This window comes from Myotis brandtii, unplaced genomic scaffold (genome assembly GCF_000412655.1).
Source record: "Myotis brandtii unplaced genomic scaffold, ASM41265v1 scaffold923, whole genome shotgun sequence".
NCBI lineage: Eukaryota > Metazoa > Chordata > Mammalia > Chiroptera > Vespertilionidae > Myotis > Myotis brandtii.
The window spans coordinates 287297-309795 of record NW_005371804.1 but is presented as its reverse complement, the minus strand read 5'-3'; the positions used below and the strand labels follow the sequence as shown (position 1 = coordinate 309795).

The 22499-nt window shown below is 53.0% G+C and overlaps 1 protein-coding gene across 1 annotated transcript in view; it reads right to left on the bottom strand.

The window, feature by feature from the left end:
- Positions 1-2859: 2859 nt before the first annotated feature.
- The window catches only part of PCP4 (Purkinje cell protein 4), a 64378-nt gene continuing 44738 nt past the window's right edge, over positions 2860-22499 (bottom strand). Inside the window, exon 3 of the mRNA XM_005885682.2 lies at positions 2860-3266. Coding sequence (XP_005885744.1) covers positions 3139-3266 — 128 coding nt within the window. The 3' untranslated portion in view covers positions 2860-3138. The remainder of the gene's footprint in view (positions 3267-22499) is intronic.

Sequence of the window (22499 nt, the reverse complement as noted above, 5' to 3'; positions counted from 1 at the left end):
AATGATTGACTCTTTATCACATAGGTCTTCCATTACTAATGGCTGCCATTTATTAGACATCTACACCGAGCCAGGCTCTCAGGTATTTAATCTCATTTTAATTCCTAACATTTTTCCATGCATCTTGCCAAGTAGATGTTATCATCACTTAGATGATAAGGAAACCAGGTTCTCAAGGTAGGCAACTTCTCTGCAGTCTCTTGGCCGACTGACCTATACATCAAAGATGAACCCAGTTCCAAGTCTCAAGTGTTGGGGTGCTCCTTGCCCAAGTCAGGGTTGCAGAGCCACGTCCTCCAAGCTGGGATGTTCTGATAAATTGTGCTTCTGGGTCTGCAAGTCTGAGTACCTCCTTCTCCTGGGCTTTGCCTCGATACTTCTCCAGCAACCAGCCACACACCCTTGTTTACCTGGAACTCCCATCATCTTTCTGATGGATCGCTGAGAGTGGCAGTTCCGCAGGAAGACCTGGCTGACCCTCCCAGCCTGACCGAGCCTGCCTGAGCTGCCTCCCCTCTGTCCTGCTGCAGCACGAACCTCCCCATTTTAGCATCTGATCATCTGGCCTCTTCCCACGCACCTTGATGGGGATGGCCATGGCACCAAGCACATACGCATGGTAGGAGTTTAATAAATATGTGTGAAGCCCAGTTGAACTAGTGATGCTCCAAGTTGTTTGGGGGCACCCTGAGGGCGTTTCCTCCTTCTTATAGGGTGAACACTGCAGCCCATGGGGAAGGAAGGGCCCTCTGAAGCCTGGAGCCTAGGCCATCCCACCTCCCTCGGGCGCTCAGAGGTCATAGACTCAACACCCCCAAAGCCCAGGCAGAGGAGGCAGGTTAAAGTCTTCCGCTTGCTGTTGGCTGGAGTTCCACACTCCCGTGAATCCAGCTGAGAGGGAAAAATTAGACTCATCCCTGTGGCTCAAAGGAAGTCGGAGGTACCCCTGACCTGTGATCGGGATGAGGGCGTGTGTCAGACCCTTGCGGGGCCTCTCCCACCATCAGAGCCCTCACCCCGCTCTCCTGCACCGATGGGCCATTACTGCTGAGCGAGCGCTGCCTGTCCCTGGGGACACTGGACTCCCTGGGACGTTCTGCTTTGCAGGGACGGTCCCCTCCAGGGGGAGCAACCTCACTATAAAACCAGATCTGCTTCCAGGCGGGTCAGAGTGGGAGGAGGCCCGGCCACCAGGCAGACACACCCCGGGAGGGAGGCCCTGCTTCCGGTCTGTGAACAGCTCAGAGGATGAGGAACAATGGGGTGCTGGGAACACAGGGTGTGGAGGGATTGCATCTGAGTTATGTAAGTGGTTATTTTGTTCCCAGCTTCCTTTCCGTCGGTACTTCAGGGAACTCCACAGAAGCCTACATCACACCTTCTTGTTTATGTGGCGTTTGTATACACACACACACACACACACACACACACCCCTCAGGAAGCTTTCCTGCTTCCCCTTTTCAGTGGAGACCCAAGGCCACAACATGCCCCAGGGAGCCCTGCCTGGTCCCTAGGGCCAAAGTGATTCCAGTTAGCGTTTCTCTATTAGAAACACATCCGAGGAACCCAGAACTGCTGCCCCCTAACCCACCCCACCCTCATCCCTAACTGAAAAAGTGATTCCAGTTAGCGTTTCTCTATTAGAAACACAACCGAGGAACCTAGAACTGCTGCCCCCACCCCACCCTCGTCCCTAACCGAGAATTGTCCAGCAGGAGAAATCTCCTGACACTAACCAATCAACACATTTTCAGATGGATTTTTCTAGACAGTTTATCCTCCCACGCCTGCCGGTCTTCCCCACCTGTGCCCTCGTGACGGCAAACAGGAGCAGCTGCGCCTCTGCCCATCATCACCTTCACGCTGCTCGCAGCTCCCGCCACACCTTCCACCTGCACCCCCCGCACGCGTGTGAGCACACGCGCACACACACACACACACACAGAGTCCCTCTTACTCCCACCCTTTCTCACACTCCACCAGGATCCTTGGTTAAGGAGCTGCCAAGGGGAACACACCGACACCCCCCAGAGGAACACCGTGTTGTCATGCAGACTCTCGGGGTGCTGAGGGCGAGGTGTGACTTCCACCAGGTTCTCTCCTGGCAAAGTTCAAACAACAGCCAGACACAGGGGGTGGGGAGGTCTTGCCACCTGGAGCCCCCGGGGCAGGCACACACCTAACCCCCTGGCCCTTGACTCCACCCTCCCCACCCAGTGGACCGTTCCTGCTGCCTGTGGAGCCCTTGGAGGTGGGGTGTGCAAAGCTGCTTACCTGTGAGCTTTGCAGGGGAAGCGATGGGACGGGAGAGAGACAGAGAGCATCTCCAAGTTGCAGGTGTGGTGAGTAACCCTAAGAGGTAGCCAATCACAGCGCGAGGAGCTCGGGAGGTGGGGGAGAAAGTTCCAGGAGGACCAGCCCCTGGAGCCCAGGTGCAGAGCACTGCTGGTAAGTAACAGAATGGCCCTCATTCGGGGGGCGGGGCATCCATTTGGAGCTCTGCAATCTCCTGCTGAGCTAACCTGATGACACCTGCGGAACGCAGATGCATCCCCCTCCCTCATTCTCCTGGATGGGTCACATTCCCCAGCGAAACCTCTGAGTCTTTGGCACCCCTGGGTGCAGGGCTCTCTTCCCATCGCAAGAAGACAATGTATTGCAATCGCCATACATTTAGGACTCTCCAAATGAGCCCAGCAGGTGAGAATGCGCCTCTCGCCCTCAGCAGGAGAGAGAAAGGACAGAGGCACTGTGTTTCAGCTCTAATCTTAAAGGAAGGAGAAAACAGACATCGGCTTACAGTCCTTCAGCAGTGGGAACGTCGCCGATCCATAGAAAGGGAGAGATGGAGGCAGACACTTGAATCACGCATCTTAGCTCCACTTTATTACAACACCAAGGAAAGCGGTTGCAGGAGGAATGATACTGGAGATGAACACAGAGATAAAGCCACGCTCAGCGGCATGGCCTACACCTTCTACAGGGCGTGAGTGAGTGTCGGGGGCTCTGTACATGCATGTGGGGCTGCGGGGCGTGTGCTGTGTGCAGGTGATGGCTCTCGAGGATGTTTTCTTTCATTGCTTGACGGATGATGGTTGAACTCGGTGTCTCCCGGCGGACTAGCAAGGGGCTCCCCTGCTAGGACTGGGACCCTGCCTTCTTCTTCTGGAATTTTCTGAACTGGGACTGAATGGCCACGGCCGCACGTTCTGTCTCGGGCGCGTCCATGTCGATGTCAAACTCTTCTTGAACCTTCTTCTGCCCATCTGTAGCAAGAAAAACAGACAGAGGCAATCACTGAGCCGGAAGCCGGCAGGAAGGCGGGCGGCTGCTCTGGAAGGGACAGCCCCCAGACCACCACGCGGCACGCCACCCCCAGCACAAGACCGAGTGCGCAAACCACTGTCCAGTGGCTCCTGTCCTGACCCTCATCCAAGTCGGCCGCCTTCCGGCTGCCCTAGCTCCACACCTGCAAGGGACGATGAAACTCAAGGGCACAGTCTCAGCACCTCAGACATTTTCTGCACAGTTTTCTGCTTCTCGTGTTCATGTTTTATAGACAGTGGTAGACATAGCGACGGTACCGTTCCTTCCTCCTGGGACTTCCTGTAGATACAGTGTAAATGGTGCTACGGATAGTGACCCAGAGGCAGCAGATATCAGCTCCGAGTTAAACTCGAGTCTCTGTGTGAACTTTACCGCCAATGAGGTTTGCTTATTGAATTAAGGCTTCTGTTTTTATCACCGTCACAAAGGGATGACACCGTGTGACCTTCACAGTTAGGCGGAACTTTCACAAGTCTTACATCTTGCTCTAGCGGACAGGCTCAGCAGTGTGTCGCTAAGGCAGAGGGTTTAACTCATTCACAGCAACGATGGTTGGAAACACCATAGAAGCCAAATCAAAGTGAACACATGAGCTGGTGTCCCTCGGTGCTGAGCACCTTACTTTTCGCCAAACACCAAAAACAAACAAGTAAAATGCTCTAGTCATGGAAGGGGAGAGTCTTAAAACTCCTCAGTCCAGTGAAAGCGAATCGCCAGAGCCATCAAAGGCACCCTGGTTTTTTAAATATAGAAACTGGGCCCACCCCAGACTCGGGGCTCCCCCTCTGCACAGCCACGGTGGGGAGGGCTCCTGGGAGCAAGGCCGAGCTGGACCATCTGTGCCAAGAGGCCGGGCCCCACCGCCCACTTTCCCAGAAGGCGCTCCGGTGGCTCTAATGTGCAGCCTGAGTGGAGATCCAGCTCCTCAGTCTGCAGATGAAGTGACAAGTAAGGGCCTGCAGTCAGCTCGAGGCACAGCTGGGGACAGGACCCACATCGGCGCCGGGGCCAAGAGCCGCACTGCCGCCTGGGCTTGCACCTGGAGCCCGGCAGTGTGAGGGGCACTGTCCAGGTTGGGGACGGGAGAATCGGGGACATGGAGACAGGACAGAAGGCCCAGGGGGAGCAGGGACAGGGCTCTAGTCCTGACTTTGTCACCAGGCAGCCTGAGTGCATCCTTTCACCTTCGTGGGTCCATTCATTCACTTCCTCTCTCAGTGACTCGGGATGATAATGTCCAGGCAGCCCAGGCGGTGCGGGACACTGGGATTCCGAGACGTGAATCAGGTTGTTCTCTCCAGCTTGCTCAGCTCTCTAAACAGTCTCAGTCTCTGTCTTAGAGAGGGATAGGTAGGTAGATAGATAGATAGATAGATAGATAGATAGATAGATAGTAGATAGATAGATAGATGATAGATAGGTAGGTAGGTAGGTAGATAGATGATAGGTAGAGAGGTGATAGATAGATGATAGATACATACATGCATACATATATAAGAGATAGATAGAAAATAGAAATTCTCATCTGTTTCACAGGCCCTCATTTCAGAGGCAGCTGGCTGGGTGACTTTGCTTCTGCAGATCATGGCACAGCCTCCTCTGATTTTCCCAGGGCCTAAGGGGTCCCGCCTGCAGCTCTGCAATCACACCTCCATCTGGGAGGAGAGGACGCGGCTTTGCAAGCCTCGCCGACTGATCGCTCCGTGACCTAAATCAGTAGAATTGTTTTCCTCTATCCCAGATTGGCTGCCAATGCCCATAAAAGCAGAGATTTTGAGTGCATGGGTGTCTGGGGACTACTGCGGGGCCATCTATTTTAACCCACGAGCACCCAGGTGACACGTGGATGGTCTCAGGAAGCCTGGAGCCATTCACACTTTGATCTACAGCTCAGGGCCCTTTCTTTGGGGAGCTCCTAAGGGTAGGATGGTCGGGAGGGGCAGGAGTTTCCTGAGGTGCAAGTCAGTGCTGTCGAATGTTTCATGAGCATCAGCACCCGAGCTGAGGCTGGAGAGCAAGTGAGTGCCTGCAGCCCTCGTGCTCAGCCCTTTCTTTGGGGAGCTCCTAAGGGTAGGATGGTCAGGAGGGGCAGGAGTTTCCTGAGGCGCAAGTCAGTGTGTCAAATGTTTCATGAGCATCAGCACCCGAGCTGAGGCTGAAGAGCACGTGCCCAGCACACCTGAATGTGCGTGCCTGCAGCCCTCGAGCTCACAGCAGCCCACATGCTCACACAGCAGCCCATGTGCTCACAGCAGCCCACGTGCTCACACCAGCCCACGTGCTCACAGCAGCCCACGTGCTCACAGCAGCCCACGTGCTCACAGCAGCCCACGTGCTCACAGCAGCCCACGTGCTCACAGCAGCCCACGTGCTCACAGCAGCCCACGTGCTCACAGCAGCCCACGTGCTCACAGCAGCCCACGTGCTCACAGCAGCCCACGTGCTCACAGCAGCCCACGTGCTCACACCCTCGTGCTCACAGCAGCCCTCGTGCTCACACAGCCCACGTGCTCACAGCATCCCAGGTGCTCACAGCAGCCCTCGTGCTCACAGCAGCCCACGTGCTCACAGCAGCCCTCGAGCTCACAGCAGCCCTCGAGCTCACAGCAGCCCAGGTGCTCACAGCAGCCACCCATTAGTACCCACGACTCGAGCTCACAGCAGCCCTCGAGCTCACAGCAGCCCAGGTGCTCACAGCAGCCCTCGTGCTCACAGCAGCCCACGTGCTCACACAGCCCACGTGCTCACAGCAGCCCTCGTGCTCACAGCAGCCCACGTGCTCACACAGCCCACGTGCTCACAGCAGCCCTCGTGCTCACAGCAGCCCACGTGCTCACACAGCCCACGTGCTCACAGCAGCCCTCGTGCTCACAGCAGCCCACGTGCTCACACAGCCCACGTGCTCACAGCAGCCCTCGTGCTCACAGCAGCCCACGTGCTCACACAGCCCACGTGCTCACAGCAGCCCTCGTGCTCACAGCAGCCCACGTGCTCACACAGCCCACGTGCTCACAGCAGCCCTCGTGCTCACAGCAGCCCACGTGCTCACACAGCCCACGTGCTCACAGCAGCCCTCGTGCTCACAGCAGCCCACGTGCTCACACAGCCCACGTGCTCACAGCAGCCCTCGTGCTCACAGCAGCCCACGTGCTCACACAGCCCACGTGCTCACAGCAGCCCTCGTGCTCACAGCAGCCCACGTGCTCACACAGCCCACGTGCTCACAGCAGCCCTCGTGCTCACAGCAGCCCACGTGCTCACACAGCCCACGTGCTCACAGCAGCCCTCGTGCTCACAGCAGCCCACGTGCTCACACAGCCCACGTGCTCACAGCAGCCCTCGTGCTCACAGCAGCCCACGTGCTCACACAGCCCACGTGCTCACAGCAGCCCTCGTGCTCACAGCAGCCCACGTGCTCACACAGCCCACGTGCTCACAGCAGCCCTCGTGCTCACAGCAGCCCACGTGCTCACACAGCCCACGTGCTCACAGCAGCCCTCGTGCTCACAGCAGCCCACGTGCTCACACAGCCCACGTGCTCACAGCAGCCCTCGTGCTCACAGCAGCCCACGTGCTCACACAGCCCACGTGCTCACAGCAGCCCTCGTGCTCACAGCAGCCCACGTGCTCACACAGCCCACGTGCTCACAGCAGCCCTCGTGCTCACAGCAGCCCAGGTGCTCACAGCAGCCACCCATTAGTACCCACGACATCCGCTGAGGCGGCACCTTCATGCTAGGGACTGTCACTCACGAGGCACATTAAAGTCCCCAGTTATTGTCCTCCCAGGGAACCCCTGTGTCTACTCTGTCATGATCGCAAGGGGGACAAGTGAGCTTTGATTCAGAAAGAACGGGGAAGTTCCCCTTTTATATTTGAAGTGCTGCCGCAGCCTGAAGTTTTGGAAAGGCCTGATTCATCTTTTTCTGTTGGTAATAACAAAAACAGCAATATGTTTTGACAAATGATAAATGAAGATGCAGAAAATTATGTGTATTTAGGGGCTATATAATAAGACAGTAGGACAGGCCATAAAAACAAATTTCACAATTATATCTTAAACTAATATCTTCAGCCAAAAGTGATGTCTAGATTCCTCCCTCGTTTGGAAAACGGGAGCGTGTCTAAAGAGCAAAGCACTGGGACGCCAGCAATCGCCACCTTCCGTGTATTCTGCAGTCGAGCGTTCCCTGGGGGAGGCCTCCATTCCTCCTTCCTCCGAGCTGGCCGGGGGCGTGTGAGGCTGAGGAGGGGGACCCGGATGGTGGGGAAGAGACAGCAAATTAGATTCCGTGGCACAGGGTCCCGGGAGCTGGAAAAGCACAGCTCTGAGCACCCCGACTCAGCAGGGGCAGGGATGACGCAGGGCGTGATCTGGAGGGACCACAGCCAGGTCCCAGCCTCACGTGCTCACAGCAGCCCACGTGCTCACGGCAGCCCACGTGCTCACGGCAGCCCACGTGCTCACAGCAGCCCACGTGCTCACGGCAGCCCACGTGCTCACGGCAGCCCACGTGCTCACAGCAGCCCACGTGCTCACGGCAGCCCACGTGCTCACAGCAGCCCACGTGCTCACAGCAGCCCACGTGCTCACGGCAGCCCACGTGCTCACGGCAGCCCACGTGCTCACAGCAGCCCATGTGAAAACAGTAGCCCACGTGCTCACACAGCCCATGTGCTCACAGCAGCCACCCGTTAGTACCAATGACATCCGCTGAGGCGGCACCTTCACGCTAGGGACTGTCACTCACGAGGAGAGTTAGAGTCCCGGTCCTTGTCCTCCCAGGGAAACCCCTGTGTCTACTCTGTCATGATCGCAAGGGGGACAAGTGAGCTTTGATTCAGAAAGAACGGGGAAGTTCCCCTTTTATATTTGAAGTGCTGCCGCAGCCTGAAGTTTTGGAAAGGCCTGATTCATCTTTTTCTGTTGGTAATAACAAAAACAGCAATATGTTTTGACAAATGATAAATGAAGATGCAGAAAATTATGTGTATTTAGGGGCTATATAATAAGACAGTAGGACAGGCCATAAAAACAAATTTCACAATTATATCTTAAACTAATATCTTCAGCCAAAAGTGATGTCTAGATTCCTCCCTCGTTTGGAAAACGGGAGCGTGTCTAAAGAGCAAAGCACTGGGACGCCAGCAATCGCCACCTGCAGCCACCCGTTAGTACCAATGACATCCGCTGAGGCGGCACCTTCACGCTAGGGACTGTCACTCACGAGGAGAGTTAGAGTCCCGGTCCTTGTCCTCCCAGGGAAACCCCTGTGTCTACTCTGTCATGATCGCAAGGGGGACAAGTGAGCTTTGATTCAGAAAGAACAGGGAGGTTCCCCTTTTAGATTTGAAGTGCTGCAGCAGCCTGAAGTTTTGGAAAGGCCTGATTCATCTTTTTCTGTTGGTAATAACAAAAAACAGCAATATGTTTTGACAAATGATAAATGAAGATGCAGAAAATTATGTGTATTTAGGGGCTATATAATAAGACAGTAGGACAGGCCATAAAAACAAATTTCACAATTATATCTTAAACTAATATCTTCAGCCAAAAGTGATGTCTAGATTCCTCCCTCGTTTGGAAAACGGGAGCGTGTCTAAAGAGCAAAGCACTGGGACGCCAGCAATCGCCACCTTCCGTGTATTCTGCAGTCGAGCGTTCCCTGGGGGAGGTCTGCATTCCTCCTTCCTCCGAGCTGGCCCGGGGCGTGTGAGGCTGAGGAGGGGGACCCGGATTGTGGAGAAGAGACAGCAAATTAGATTCCATGGCACAGGGTCCCGGGAGCTGGAAAAGCACAGCTCTGAGCACCCCGACTCAGCAGGGGCGAGGGATGACGCAGGGCGTGATCTGGAGGGACCACAGCCAGGTCCCAGCCTCAGGCCTGCTCTGCAGAGCCTCCGCCCTGCACTAATGCATGTCAGTGAGGTGCCTGCCGGGCATGCCAAGGTCCTCAGAATGTCCCACCTTCTTTCAAAGTGGAATAGTAACGTGGAGAGAACTAACAGCTGTCACAGGTGTCGCTCTTGATATAGTTCAGGTAATTGACCCCGGGCTTGCCTCCCGGCCTCTTGAGTGAGGTGCCTGCCGGGCTCCCCTTCTGTGCCCTTGCGATGGAAACAGCTGTGTGAAGGGGGCCCTTTGAGGGGCCCCTCCCCACCTCCCCTCCAGGACAGAAGCGGGGTGCCCACCGACAGCGCCAGGGACCCTTTCTGCTGCTGAAACCGAGAGAGGAGATCTCAGCCATGTCCGCTGGAACCAGAAGGGCACACCTCATCCCCTCACCCCACATCACAGTTCTGCAGGGGCAACGCTACCTTACACCACTCCTTCCTCTCCTCCTGTCTGTGGTCCACCACCCACCGCAGTGTGAGCTCCATGAGGGCGAGGCATGGCCTGCCTTGCTCAGCAGCTCACACAGGGCCCAGCTAAGGTTTCTCAGTGTGTGGCGGGGGGGTTGGGGGGACATCTAGTAAGTGATCCAAGTCTAAACACAGGATGCGTCAACTACATTGCAAAATCTGCTTGCTCCCCAGGGGATCCGAGAGAATTGACACCAAATTCCATCCTTCAGTAGAGGGTCTGGCATGCCTACTCAGGGCCCGGGACCATGCCAGGCACTAGGAGAGAGCAGAGAGCAAAGCCAGCCCCTGCTCTCCTGGGGAAATGGACGGTAGACAGGTACAGGCAGAAACGAGTAATGGAATTTCAAAAATTCCACAAATGAAACAGTGATGACCGGGAGAGCGTGGTCCAGGCGGTCAGTAAGGCCTCGGGGAAGGAGATGGTGTGAGAAGAGGCCTCCTGTTCCCAAGCCAGCCTACGAGCCCCTGCCCAGGGGGGAGGGCCACCGGGAGCCCATTGTCAACAAGAAACAACACTTTTTGAAAAATTAGTCTTCGCTGCTTGAAAAATTAGTCTTGACTTATACATTCACAATCCAAGTAGCAGACTTCCAGTCATTAGCATAAATTCTTTAGAAATTAACAGACGTGCAGTCACCCAGGGCAAAACAGAGATATTCATGGATCCTGAACAGCCCAAGATGTAATAAAAAAAAAATTGAAGCTCACATCACTCCAAAACATATCATATTAACCTCCACCTTGAGTAAAGGGACTCAGATATATGTTTTGAGTTTATGATGATGTAAAGTCCTTGCCTAGAACAGTAAGTCATGAACAGGGGCTTACACACACATCCACACACACCACACTCATACACACACACACACACACTCACACAGTGGTAAAGGCTTTCGTTTACATATTTATAGGGGGGGGGGGGGGGGACATCTAGTAAATGATCCGAGTCTAAACACAGGATGCGTCAACTACATTGCAAAAGCTGCTTGCTCCCCAGGGGATCCGGGAGAATTGATACCAAATTCCATCCTTCAGTAGAGGGTCTGGCATGCCTACTCAGGGCCCGGGACCATGCCAGGCACTAGGAGAGAGCAGAGAGCAAAGCCAGCCCCTGCTCTCCTGGGGAAATGGACGGTAGACAGGTACAGGCAGAAACGAGAAATGGAATTTCAAAAATTCCACAAATGAAACAGTGATGACCGGGAGAGCGTGGTCCAGGCGGTCAGTAAGGCCTCGGGGAAGGAGATGGTGTGAGAAGAGGCCTCCTGTTCCCAAGCCAGCCTACGAGCCCCTGCCCAGGGGGGAGGGCCACCGGGAGCCCATTGTCAACAAGAAACAACACTTTTTGAAAAATTAGTCTTCGCTGCTTGAAAAATTAGTCTTGACTTATACATTCACAATCCAAGTAGCAGACTTCCAGTCATTAGCATAAATTCTTTAGAAATTAACAGACGTGCAGTCACCCAGGGCAAAACAGAGATATTCATGGATCCTGAACAGCCCAAGATGTAATAAAAAAAAAATTGAAGCTCACATCACTCCAAAACATATCATATTAACCTCCACCTTGAGTAAAGGGACTCAGATATATGTTTTGAGTTTATGATGATGTAAAGTCCTTGCCTAGAACAGTAAGTCATGAACAGGGGCTTACACACACATTCACACACACACTCACACACACACACATACACACACAGTGGTAAAGGCTTTCGTTTACATATTTATAACTCGCAACATTTTCAGATTTATTTTACGGCAACAAATTACCTCCTGAGGCCTAATCCTATGGATCAGAAACTCGTGCCTGAGCAGTACATTGGCTATAATCGTCCTGAGTGGGAGTCTGCCTGATTAGGAGGTGCTATAAAAGGACCCACGTGCCGCACGCCACACAGAAATAACAGTCATTTAACTTAAGTATGCCTTGCAAACGGGGCATTAGAATGCCAAGGTCCTCAGAATGTCCCACCTTCTTTCAAAGCGGAATAGTAACGTGGAGAGAACTAACAGCTGTCACAGGTGTCGCTCTTGATATAGTTCAGGTAATTGACACCGGGCCTGCCTCCCGGCCTCTTAGCAGGGTGTCACCCTCTCCCGCACCAGGGCCCCACCCAGGGCTATGGAGAGCCCAGCTGGTGTGATTTCCTCCACAAAGACCCAAACCCAGGCCCTCGAGGCAAGGAGAGCAAAGAGACAAGTAAGAAAATCAAGTAAGGATTGGAATTTTCATCCCTTAAGCCTCAAACTGGATCAAAATAGACTCAGAGAACAAGGCATCTACTGTTGGAGAAAAGGTCAATCCCTCCCAAGGAAAAAAGTAATAAAAATAAATTCCTCGGGGAAGGAGATGGTGTGAGAAGAGGCCTCCTGTCCCCAAGCCAGCCTATGACCCCCTGCCCAGGGGGGAGGGCCACCGGGAGCCCATCATCAGCAAGAAACAACACTTTGAAAAATTAGTCTTCGCTGCTTGAAAAATTAGTCTTGACTTATACATTCACAATCCAAGTAGCAGACTTCCAGTCATTAGCATAAATTCTTTTGCTGGCTCGGGGTTTATGGGACGGGGGCTGCTGGTGCGGAGAATTGCAATTTCCCGGGTCTTTGCTAAGCAGCAGAGATTAACGAGCATGTCGGGCATTAGCGGGAGCAGGCAGGGGCTTTCTGCATCTGAAGTGTTCTCGCATCAAATAAAAATGCAATTCCCGTTTCTGCTAACTTTCCATTTACCAGGTTCACACCTTCTTTGGCGCTCACCGCTTTTTCCAGGAGATAGAAATCCACACTCACACACACACACATACACACACAGTGGTAAAGGCTTTCGTTTACATATTTATAACTCGCAACATTTTCAGATTTATTTTACGGCAACAAATTACCTCCTGAGGCCTAATCCTATGGATCAGAAACTCGTGCCTGAGCAGTACATTGGCTATAATCGTCCTGAGTGGGAGTCTGCCTGATTAGGAGGTGCTATAAAAGGACCCACGTGCCGCACGCCACACAGAAATAACAGTCATTTAACTTAAGTATGCCTTGCAAATGGGGCATTAGAATGCCAAGGTCCTCAGAATGTCCCACCTTCTTTCAAAGTGGAATAGTAACGTGGAGAGAACTAACAGCTGTCACCTGTGTCGCTCTTGATATAGTTCAGGTAATTGACACCGGGCCTGCCTCCCGGCCTCTTAGCAGGGTGTCACCCTCTCCCGCACCAGGGCCCCACCCAGGGCTATGGAGAGCCCAGCTGGTGTGATTTCCTCCACAAAGACCCAAACCCAGGCCCTCGAGGCAAGGAGAGCAAAGAGACAAGTAAGAAAATCAAGTAAGGATTGGAATTTTCATCCCTTAAGCCTCAAACTGGATCAAAATAGACTCAGAGAACAAGGCATCTACTGTTGGAGAAAAGGTCAATCCCTCCCAAGGAAAAAAGTAATAAAAATAAATTTATAGGCCTCGCACCTCACAATGCACCCAGCACCGTTTTATGAAAGCCATGGCAAAACCAACACAATGCGTTCCTTTAAGAGCCAGGGATGCAGCCCGAGAGATCTCGGGATCTCAGCCGGTTGTCGCTGGTGTGACGGCCCCCCCCCTCGCTGCGCGGAGGGGTTCCAGCAGGCGCCGGAGCCCGACTCCCAGCAATGCCCATTCCTGCCCGTCCGCTGGCTCGGGGTTTATGGGACGGGGGCTGCTGGTGCGGAGAATTGCAATTTCCCGGGTCTTTGCTAAGCAGCAGAGATTAACGAGCATGTCGGGCATTAGCGGGAGCAGGCAGGGGCTTTCTGCATCTGAAGTGTTCTCGCATCAAATAAAAATGCAATTCCCGTTTCTGCTAACTTTCCATTTACCAGGTTCACACCTTCTTTGGCGCTCACCGCTTTTTCCAGGAGATAGAAATCCTCTTTTGCCCTAAAATAGAGGTTCTCCCCCCCCCCCCCTCTCTCTCTCTCTCACACACACACACACACACACCGTCTTCTCTGTTCACACCGAGCTTCAGTTAATGCGGAGCGCGATCTGGGAGGCTGAAGGCCACAGCTTGCTCCCAGCTCCCCTGGGTCCTCTGCTTCCCACGGTCCCGTTTCCCTGGTCCCTAGCTGCCTGCCCCTGGCTTTAAAGAAAGACTCCCCAGCTGTGATATTTACATCATCAAATGAATCCCTCGAAGAGGATGAACACTGATGAGATCAGATATCTCTTCAAATTCATTAAGGGAACAAAATAAGACAACGGCTGTATGAATGGTTTCCCCATCCAGTGTTAGACTTCCAACGTGTGATCCGATATGACTGTGTGAGCACCACTCCCTCAATTTTTCTATCAGAAAAACAGAATGCGCTCCCGGCCGTATGAGTCAGCTCAGGCTGCGGTAACAATGCGGCACAGGCTGAGCCGCCTGGACAACAATGTGTTTCCCTGCAGTTCTGTCAGCCGGACGCCCAGGATCCGGTGTTAGCAGGGCTGCTTCTTTCTGAGGAGGCCACTCTCTCTGACCAGTGGGCGGCCGCCATCTCCCTGTGTCTTCACGGGGTCAGCTCTCTGTATGTGTCTGTGTCCCAGTCTCCTCTTCTGAAAAGAACCCAGTTATACTAACTTGGAACCCACCTTCACAGCCTCATTTTAACGTAATCACCTCTTTCAAGACTATTTCCAAATAAACTCACATCCTGAAATACCGGAGGGTTAGGGCTTCAACACATAAATTCTAAGGAGGCCACAACTCCGTGCATAACATAGTCAAACTGCCTATATTTTCGGGGGCGGCGGGGGGGAGATGAAGGCAGGCCGATGAGGTCTGATGTTATAGGCCTCGCACCTCACAATGCACCCAGCACCGTTGTATGAAAGCCATGACAGAACCAACACAACGCGTTCCTTTAAGAGCCAGGGATGCAGCCCGAGAGATCTCGGGATCTCAGCCGGTTGTCGCTGGTGTGACGGCCCCCCCCCTCGCTGCGCGGAGGGGTTCCAGCAGGCGCCGGAGCCCGACTCCCAGCAATGCCCATTCCTGCCCGTCCGCTGGCTCGGGGTTTATGGGACGGGGGCTGCTGGTGCGGAGAATTGCAATTTCCCGGGTCTTTGCTAAGCAGCAGAGATTAACGAGCATGTCGGGCATTAGCGGGAGCAGGCAGGGGCTTTCTGCATCTGAAGTGTTCTCGCATCAAATAAAAATGCAATTCCCGTTTCTGCTAACTTTCCATTTACCAGGTTCACACCTTCTTTGGCGCTCACCGCTTTTTCCAGGAGATAGAAATCCTCTTTTGCCCTAAAATAGAGGTTCTCCCCCCACCCCCCTCTCTCTCTCTCTCACACACACACACACACACACCGTCTTCTCTGTTCACACCGAGCTTCAGTTAATGCGGAGCGCGATCTGGGAGGCTGAAGGCCACAGCTTGCTCCCAGCTCCCCTGGGTCCTCTGCTTCCCACGGTCCCGTTTCCCTGGTCCCTAGCTGCCTGCCCCTGGCTTTATCCCCAGCTGTGATATTTACATCATCAAATGAATCCCTGGAAGAGGATGAACACTGATGAGATCAGATATCTCTTCAAATTCATTAAGGGAACAAAATAAGACAACGGCTGTATGAATGGTTTCCCCATCCAGTGTTAGACTTCCAACGTGTGATCCGATATGACTGTGTGAGCACCACTCCCTCAATTTTTCTATCAGAAAAACAGAATGCGCTCCCGGCTGTATGAGTCAGCTCAGGCTGCGGTAACAATGCAGCACGGGCTGAGCCGCCTGGACAACAATGTGTTTCCCTGCAGTTCTGCCGGCCGGACGCCCAGGATCCGGTGTCAGCAGGGCTGCTGCTTTCTGAGGAGGCCGCTCTCTCTGACCAGTGGGCGGCCGCCATCTCCCTGTGTCCTCACGGGGTCAGCTCTCTGTATGTGTCTGTGTCCCAGTCTCCTCTTCTAAAAAGAACCCAGTTATACTAACTTGGAACCCTGGAACCCACCTTCACGGCCTCGTTTTAACGTAATCACCTCTTTAAAGACTCTATTTCCAAATAAACTCACATCCTGAAATACCAGAGGGTTAGGGCTTCCACACATAAATTCTAGGGAGGCCACAACTCATTGCATAACATAGTCAAACTGCCTATATTTTCTAGGGGGACGGGGATGAAGGCAGGCCGATGAGGTCTGAGAAACAGGTTCACTAGGGAAGGCTCACATCCCAGTTCCGCCTGCTGGAGCGCGATCAGCTTCTTCTTTCTGAGGCTCCACTCCTTCCCCGTGTCCGCAATGGGGATGGCAATGCCTCCTGGTTTGTTTCTCTCCCCGGGGGTTGGAGGGACATGGAGAGGAAGCTCTCTGTGTGAAGGGCAATTACGGGGGAAGGGCTAGTGGCCCGCACACTGGCTCACCCCATATTCTCTCCTTCCAGCTTCTCTCCCACCACAGGGCTCAGAGGCTGGAGGTGTCCATCCCCTGGTGTCCTGGGGGTAGGACTCAGCCACCCAGGCTTAGGGTCAGGCGGGAGCATCGAGGCAGGATCTGAAAAGGCAGGCATGAGCCCCGGGATGGTGGCCAAGCACAGGGAGGCCCCACTCCCAGCAAGCTCCGGGGCAGAGTGGGTTTCCCTGGGGCAGCTGCAGGAGCACGGCCTGTGCTGGCTGCCACACGCCAGGCAGTGGCAGCAGTAGGGGCTCCTGCTGGCATGACCGAGGGGTGGGGAGGGGAGGTGCTTCCCGTGTGCATCGTCCACAGCTGTGCACGGTCCAGCCTGGGTTCCCTGCCTTCCAGAAATTCTACCGAACCGAGCAAGCGTGGATTCTGTTGCCTGCACCACCATGTCCTACGGGCCCGCCTGCTTTCCAGGGGTCTGGGGGGAGACCCCATCTTTAGGGATCGGATCGCAAGCTGTACTTCCTGGAGAAAAATTTGAATGAAAGTAGGTAAATGAGAGCCCTCTCAGGGAGAAAATAATGTACCAAATGTTTCCTTCCTCTTCTGGGCACATGGAAAGAATGGAAATGCCTTCCCAGGAATCGGCAGCTAACTTCCCGAACAGCCATCCACTCAAAAGGGCAATCCACTGCTTGCCCTTCACAATGCTGAGCAAGCAAGCAGGCACCTCAAGCTGACAGGGGAGTGAGAACCCAGACCCCCCTGACACGGTAGACCAGCCCTCCAGGCCAGCCCACCAGGCACGCAAGTGCTCAGGAAACTCCGTGAGCAGAAATGCGTGGGGGCCGAGTCTGCTCGTTGCCTCCATTAACCTCCTTTTTTTTTAAGTTATAAAACCCCTGATTTGGGACTGAGCCAATGGTTACCGAGAAAAAGTTTCCAGCCCTCTTATTGTTGGTTGTGGCCACACAACTAGGTTCTGGTCAATATGATGTGAGTAGAAAGAAAGAAATCTCCTTAAATGAAACCTAGCAGACACCCTTTGCCTTTATTGCTTGTTTCTGTTTGCTTCCTGCTGGCTGGAATGGAGGTGTAATGGCTGGTGCTCAAGCAGCCATATTGGACCGTGAGTTGGAAGTCTCACACCAAGGATGAAAAAGCATTCATACAAATGCTTCCTGCTGCTCGAAGCTACCCTGAGTCCCCTCAACTACCTACCTCCAGGTTCCTTTGATGTGAGAGAGGGACAAACGTTATTGTTTCAGTTGTTGTTTTAGGATGTTTGCTTCTTATAGAGGAACCTCACCCACTTGCACATAGTTCATCTGAAAACATTGCATTTCAAGCTGATGACAGAAACAGAATTCTCCATCACTGTGCATAGGTGCATAGTATGGCTCCATTTCCCTCCCTTAACTACGTCAAAAATAATACACGGAGCCCTAACCGGTTGGCTCAGTGGATAGAGCATTGGCCTGTGGACTCAATGGTTGGGTTCGATTCCGGTCAAGGGCATGTACCTTGGTTGTGGGCACATACCCAGTGGGGAGTGCACAGGAGGCAGCTGATCGATGTTTCTCTCTCATAGATGTTTCTGGCTCTCTATCCCTCTCCCTTCCTTTCTGTAAAAAATCAATAAAATATATTTAAAAATAATAATAATAAAATAAAATAATAATAATACACGGAGCCACTTTTAAAGGGAGAGGGACTGCCTGGCACGCCCTGTGCCTCAAACCCTTGGAATGCTGGGACAGGGGGAAATAACACCTGGACTGGCCCTGAGCAACCACGTGTCCCAAGTAACTTTGCAAAGATAACAGGAAAGCATATGACTGGAGGATGGGGGACGACAGAACTGCCTGGAAATTAAAGCCATTTAGAGTTAGCGTCACTGTCACGGTATCTGCACCGAGAGCAGTGCCTTCTTTCTGTGGATGTCACTGTCCCCTCCCTTTCTCATAGGTCCCTACCCATCACTCTGCCTCCTCATCGGACCACCATTTCGGCTTCTGCCTGAATCAGTGCCTCCCGAACAGCTATTCTTTGACCTCAAATAACTGCTTGTTGCTCTCACGTCGAAAGGCCTCCAATCAGGTGATGGGGCTTTCCTCTGTGGGTTGTCAGGGATTACAGGTTTTCTCAGATGCACGGGGCTACTGGGCAGGCGTGTCCCTGGCGTATAGAACATGACTTTGGGTGCAAAGCTCTGGGTGACGCCTTGAAAGGGGTCTGGGAAACCAAGCCACGGCGGGGTCCACGCCGGGTCCAGCGGCGGCCGGGCTGAGTCATGCTCACGCTGCTCACAATCTCAGACTCCAGGCTGCCACCACCCCGGGGTCCCCACCCGGTCACTCCCCTCTCTGCACTTCTCAGGTGCAACAGAAAAGGGAGCAGAAACAGACAAGACCACAGACATCTCTGCCTTCCGTATTTTAAAATTCCCCTCAAACGTTCTGACCGCGGCCAAGGGCTCCAGTGGGAATGTCCTAGAGACAGGGACGGCTTCTGCAGAGGTGGGTGCCTGTTCGTTAACGTGTATTTTTGTGTGAACAAAGGTGTGCACTGGGTTCTGGGAACTGGGGGTTTGAGCTCCACGCTCTCTGGTTTCTCATCCCACAGCCTCAGTCTCACACGTCCCTTTCCGTGTGTTTAAGGCAAAGACATATCGCTTCTATCTGTTTCTTTTAAGGACACTATTTTAAGATCTCGGGCCAAGTACTGATTTGTTGGAAATAGCTTTTTAGAGGTGAGTCATCTTAAGCTTTGGGCTTTGCTATTCTACTTACCAAGAGGCTGGGTTCACATGTTTGTAAAGAGAATAAAATCAACTCCTCACAAAGGAGTAAAGTTATGTCGTTCCGGACCAGGAAGCTGAGCCACCTGGGGGAGCCCAGACTCAGAGGACTAGCTAACCAAAGAGTGTGGCTTTCATTTTTACATTATTTAATAATAATGTCCTGACAACTGATTCCAAGAATAAATGGAATCAGAGTGCTTTCCAAGGCAGCGGCAAAGTTGTGCACCCGGCTGGTGTGCTCAGTGGTTGAGCATCAACCTATGAACCAGGAAGTCATGGTTCGATTCCCAGTCAGGGCACATGCCTGGGTTGCAGTCTCGATCAGTGATTCTCTCTCATCATCGATGTTTCTGTCTCTCTCTTTCCTTCTCCCTTCCTCTCTGAAATCAATAAGAATATTTTTTTTAAGAAAACAGAAAGTTGTAAATTTTACAGAGAGGAAGGGAGAGGGATAGAGAGTTAGAAACATCGATGAGAGAGAAACATTGATCAGCTGCCTCCTGCACACCTCCTACTGGGGATGTGCCCGCAACCAAGGTACATGCCCTTAACTGGAATCGAACCTGGGACCTTTCAGTCCGCAGGCCGATGCTCCATCCACTGAGCCAAACCTGTCAGGGCAATAAGAATATTTTTTTAAGAAAAAGGAAAGTTGTGAAGCTCCAGAAGAATTCAGATGTGGGCTATGCTTGCCCCAGGAGCCATCCCCGCTGTTGAACCGGGGTCTTTTATGTGACATTGTGGCAGGAGAACAGGCACCTGCCCTCTGTGCACCCAGCAGAGCCCCCTCCACATTCCCAGTCAGGGCACATGCCTGGGTTGCAGTCTCGATCAGTGATTCTCTCTCATCATCGATGTTTCTGTCTCTCTCTTTCCTTCTCCCTTCCTCTCTGAAATCAATAAGAATATTTTTTTTAAGAAAACAGAAAGTTGTAAAGCTCCAGAAGAATTCAGATGTGAGCTATGCTTGCCCCAGGAGATATCCCCGCTGTTGAACCGGGGTCTTTTATGTGACATTGTGGCAGGAGAACAGGCACCTGCCCTCTGTCCACCCAGCAGAGCCCCCTCCACAAGTTCTTACAGATCCAAAGTAAAGCAGAGTGCTTTCATTTCAAGAATTCCAAGCACTGGGAAATTTCAGTGGCAGACAACGGGATCCGAAATCATTCCATTTTGAAATGGGTTTGTGTTGTTTTTTTTTTTTTAAAAAAAGACACATAATTTCTCAAAGGACCAGCATTGAAATATCCCTTGGAGCACTCTAACGATTATCGGAGGCTATAGAAGTATTTCTGTCTAGATCAGAAATGTAAGCAGTGATACAATATCCATTTTTGGATGCTATAGCTCGAGGGAGCATTAATAGAGGCTGATGTCAAAAAAGTGATGGGAGAAACCAATTTAGATAGAAGGTTAGGGGGGAGCGTCTAACATCAGTCTGTGGGAGAGCAGAAGTGTTCCCCAGAGCAGTCGCATCGGACCTTCCGCTAAAGTCGTGTTCAGCTGAACTGAAGAGCGATACGCCAGGGGTTGTATTGTGCCCGCTGTGAATGGCCAGGGTGCCTAACAGGCGCCTTCCAGCCCACCTGCATCATTGGCAGGATCTGAGGGTTTCGTTCAACGTTAACACATGTGAACAGGACACGGCTGGACATCTTATCTGCAGGTAGCTCACCACTGGGTCTTTCTAGGAACCAATTCTAGCTTTGCATGAACCAATCTGGCTCATCATTTCCAAATTATAGTTCCACTCCCCTGTGCATTGTCGACGGGCTGGATTTATAGAAAATGCAAGGGAGACATTTCAAGAAGTAGCTGTAACTCACTATGCCATTGCCGTGCGGCTGGGAGGGTACAGGCTGGCAACGTCACGCACAGCTCCAATACCGTGTGGCACCAGGCGGCATTGTCCAGGCCCACGAGTGAAAAGGCTGTGAAGTTTCGAGAGAAAATTGGAATCCCTTCTGGCTGTAACTTTAACCTCAGAGGTAGGGGGTGGGGGGAGGGGCCTGACAGCTGGGAGCCCACCCACCTCCTGGCTGTTCTTGTGCTGAGTGGACCCATGGCGACACCTGTCCTTGCTGGGAGGGCTGTCACTGGCCGGGCGGCCTCATTGCAAAACTGAATGCATGCCACGGAAATGCAGTTTGTCCAGAGAAAAGACCAATGGGCTGGATTTATAGAAAATGCAAGGGAGACATTTCAAGAAGTAGCTGTAACTCACTGTACCCTTGGTACTCACTGTGCCATTGCTGTGGGGCTGGGGAGGGTACAAGCTAGCAACATCACGCACAGTTCCAATCTTTCCTCATTTTGTTGAAACACGTTATTTGTTATCACACGTTCACAGCCGGTAACAGTCCTATTCAGATTCTATCCATGTGCCTCTCCCCGCTACTGCCTCCACCAGGAAACAGCCTTCAATTTCTCCTTTGGACTCAGCCCCCATGCCCTCGATATTGTCAGAAAATAAACTCGAAAGAAGTCAAATGTCTTATCGTGTCCCGGGCCACGGGCAGCCACACAATCCTCACGTGTCAAAAGCAGACAAGACCCTAAAGACGGCATCATCCCACAATGAGGAACTGGGGCCCAAAGAGATGGATGACTCACCCCAGGGTTAACCGCCGGCAAATGGCCAAACCACAGGACCGCAGGGACTGGGGGCTCTGGGGACTCCTCCTCTCCCCTCCCCCCCCTCCCCCCCGCCTGAACAGACGTGGTTCCGTGCCTGACTGGCCGAGCAGCTCAGAGGCCCTGAAACCAGGGGAACAGCCTAAAAATAAACCCACTAAGAGCAACCCACTAACATGCCAGGGCGCGGCTGGAGAGGAGGTGGCGTGCTGCCAGCTGATCCCTGGTTAAACCCAGCAAAAGTCTGACGCTAAACGTTTCTCTATTTTCTCCTGAAATTGCTAGGAAACTCTTACTGAGTATGACTACCTGGGAGGACCATTTCGAGCACTTTCCTGGCCGGAAAGGGGGTGTCATCTACACCAGCAACTTCCTGGGCCGGTTCTGACGACCGCCCGTGTGGAAGCCCAGGGTGGAAACGCCTTCATATGGACGGTGGGGGACGGATTTGGGTGAGTGCATGTCCATTCGCACTGCCTTTGCCTTACAACCCGGAACCCGGAAGTCTAAGCAAGGTCAGAGGCATGACCTTGATGATTAGCAGAGTCGGTGATGCTGTGCGTGGGACGCGGGTTCTGCTGTGCAAAGGCCCTGGTGCACTCGGCCCTGCGCTCCTGTGACAGGAGGAGGCTGACATGGGAACGTCAGCGTCTCCCACGGGAAAGCGTCTGTGTGATATGGAGGAGACTGTTCTATAAATGAATGCGGAGCGCTGTTCGATTTTCAGTTACCTCGGGGTCTGGGCGGCGGAAAGGGAGAGAGAGAGGTGCTTTAGGAATACTGAAGAAGCCACTTGCCGAGCACAAAACAGCAGCAGGCTCCATTGCGCATAATCGTAAATTACTGAAGGAGGGCTCTCGCCAACGCGTGAAGGCGGCCCTGTGGCTGTCTCCCCGCCCCGTTCCCGGCCCCCACCTGCGTCTGTGGAATCAATACGTGCTTCAGCTGCTCAATGGTCACTCAGTCCAGATCCCAACAGAAAAAGGGGCGTGGCAGCTGGAACGGACGACTGTG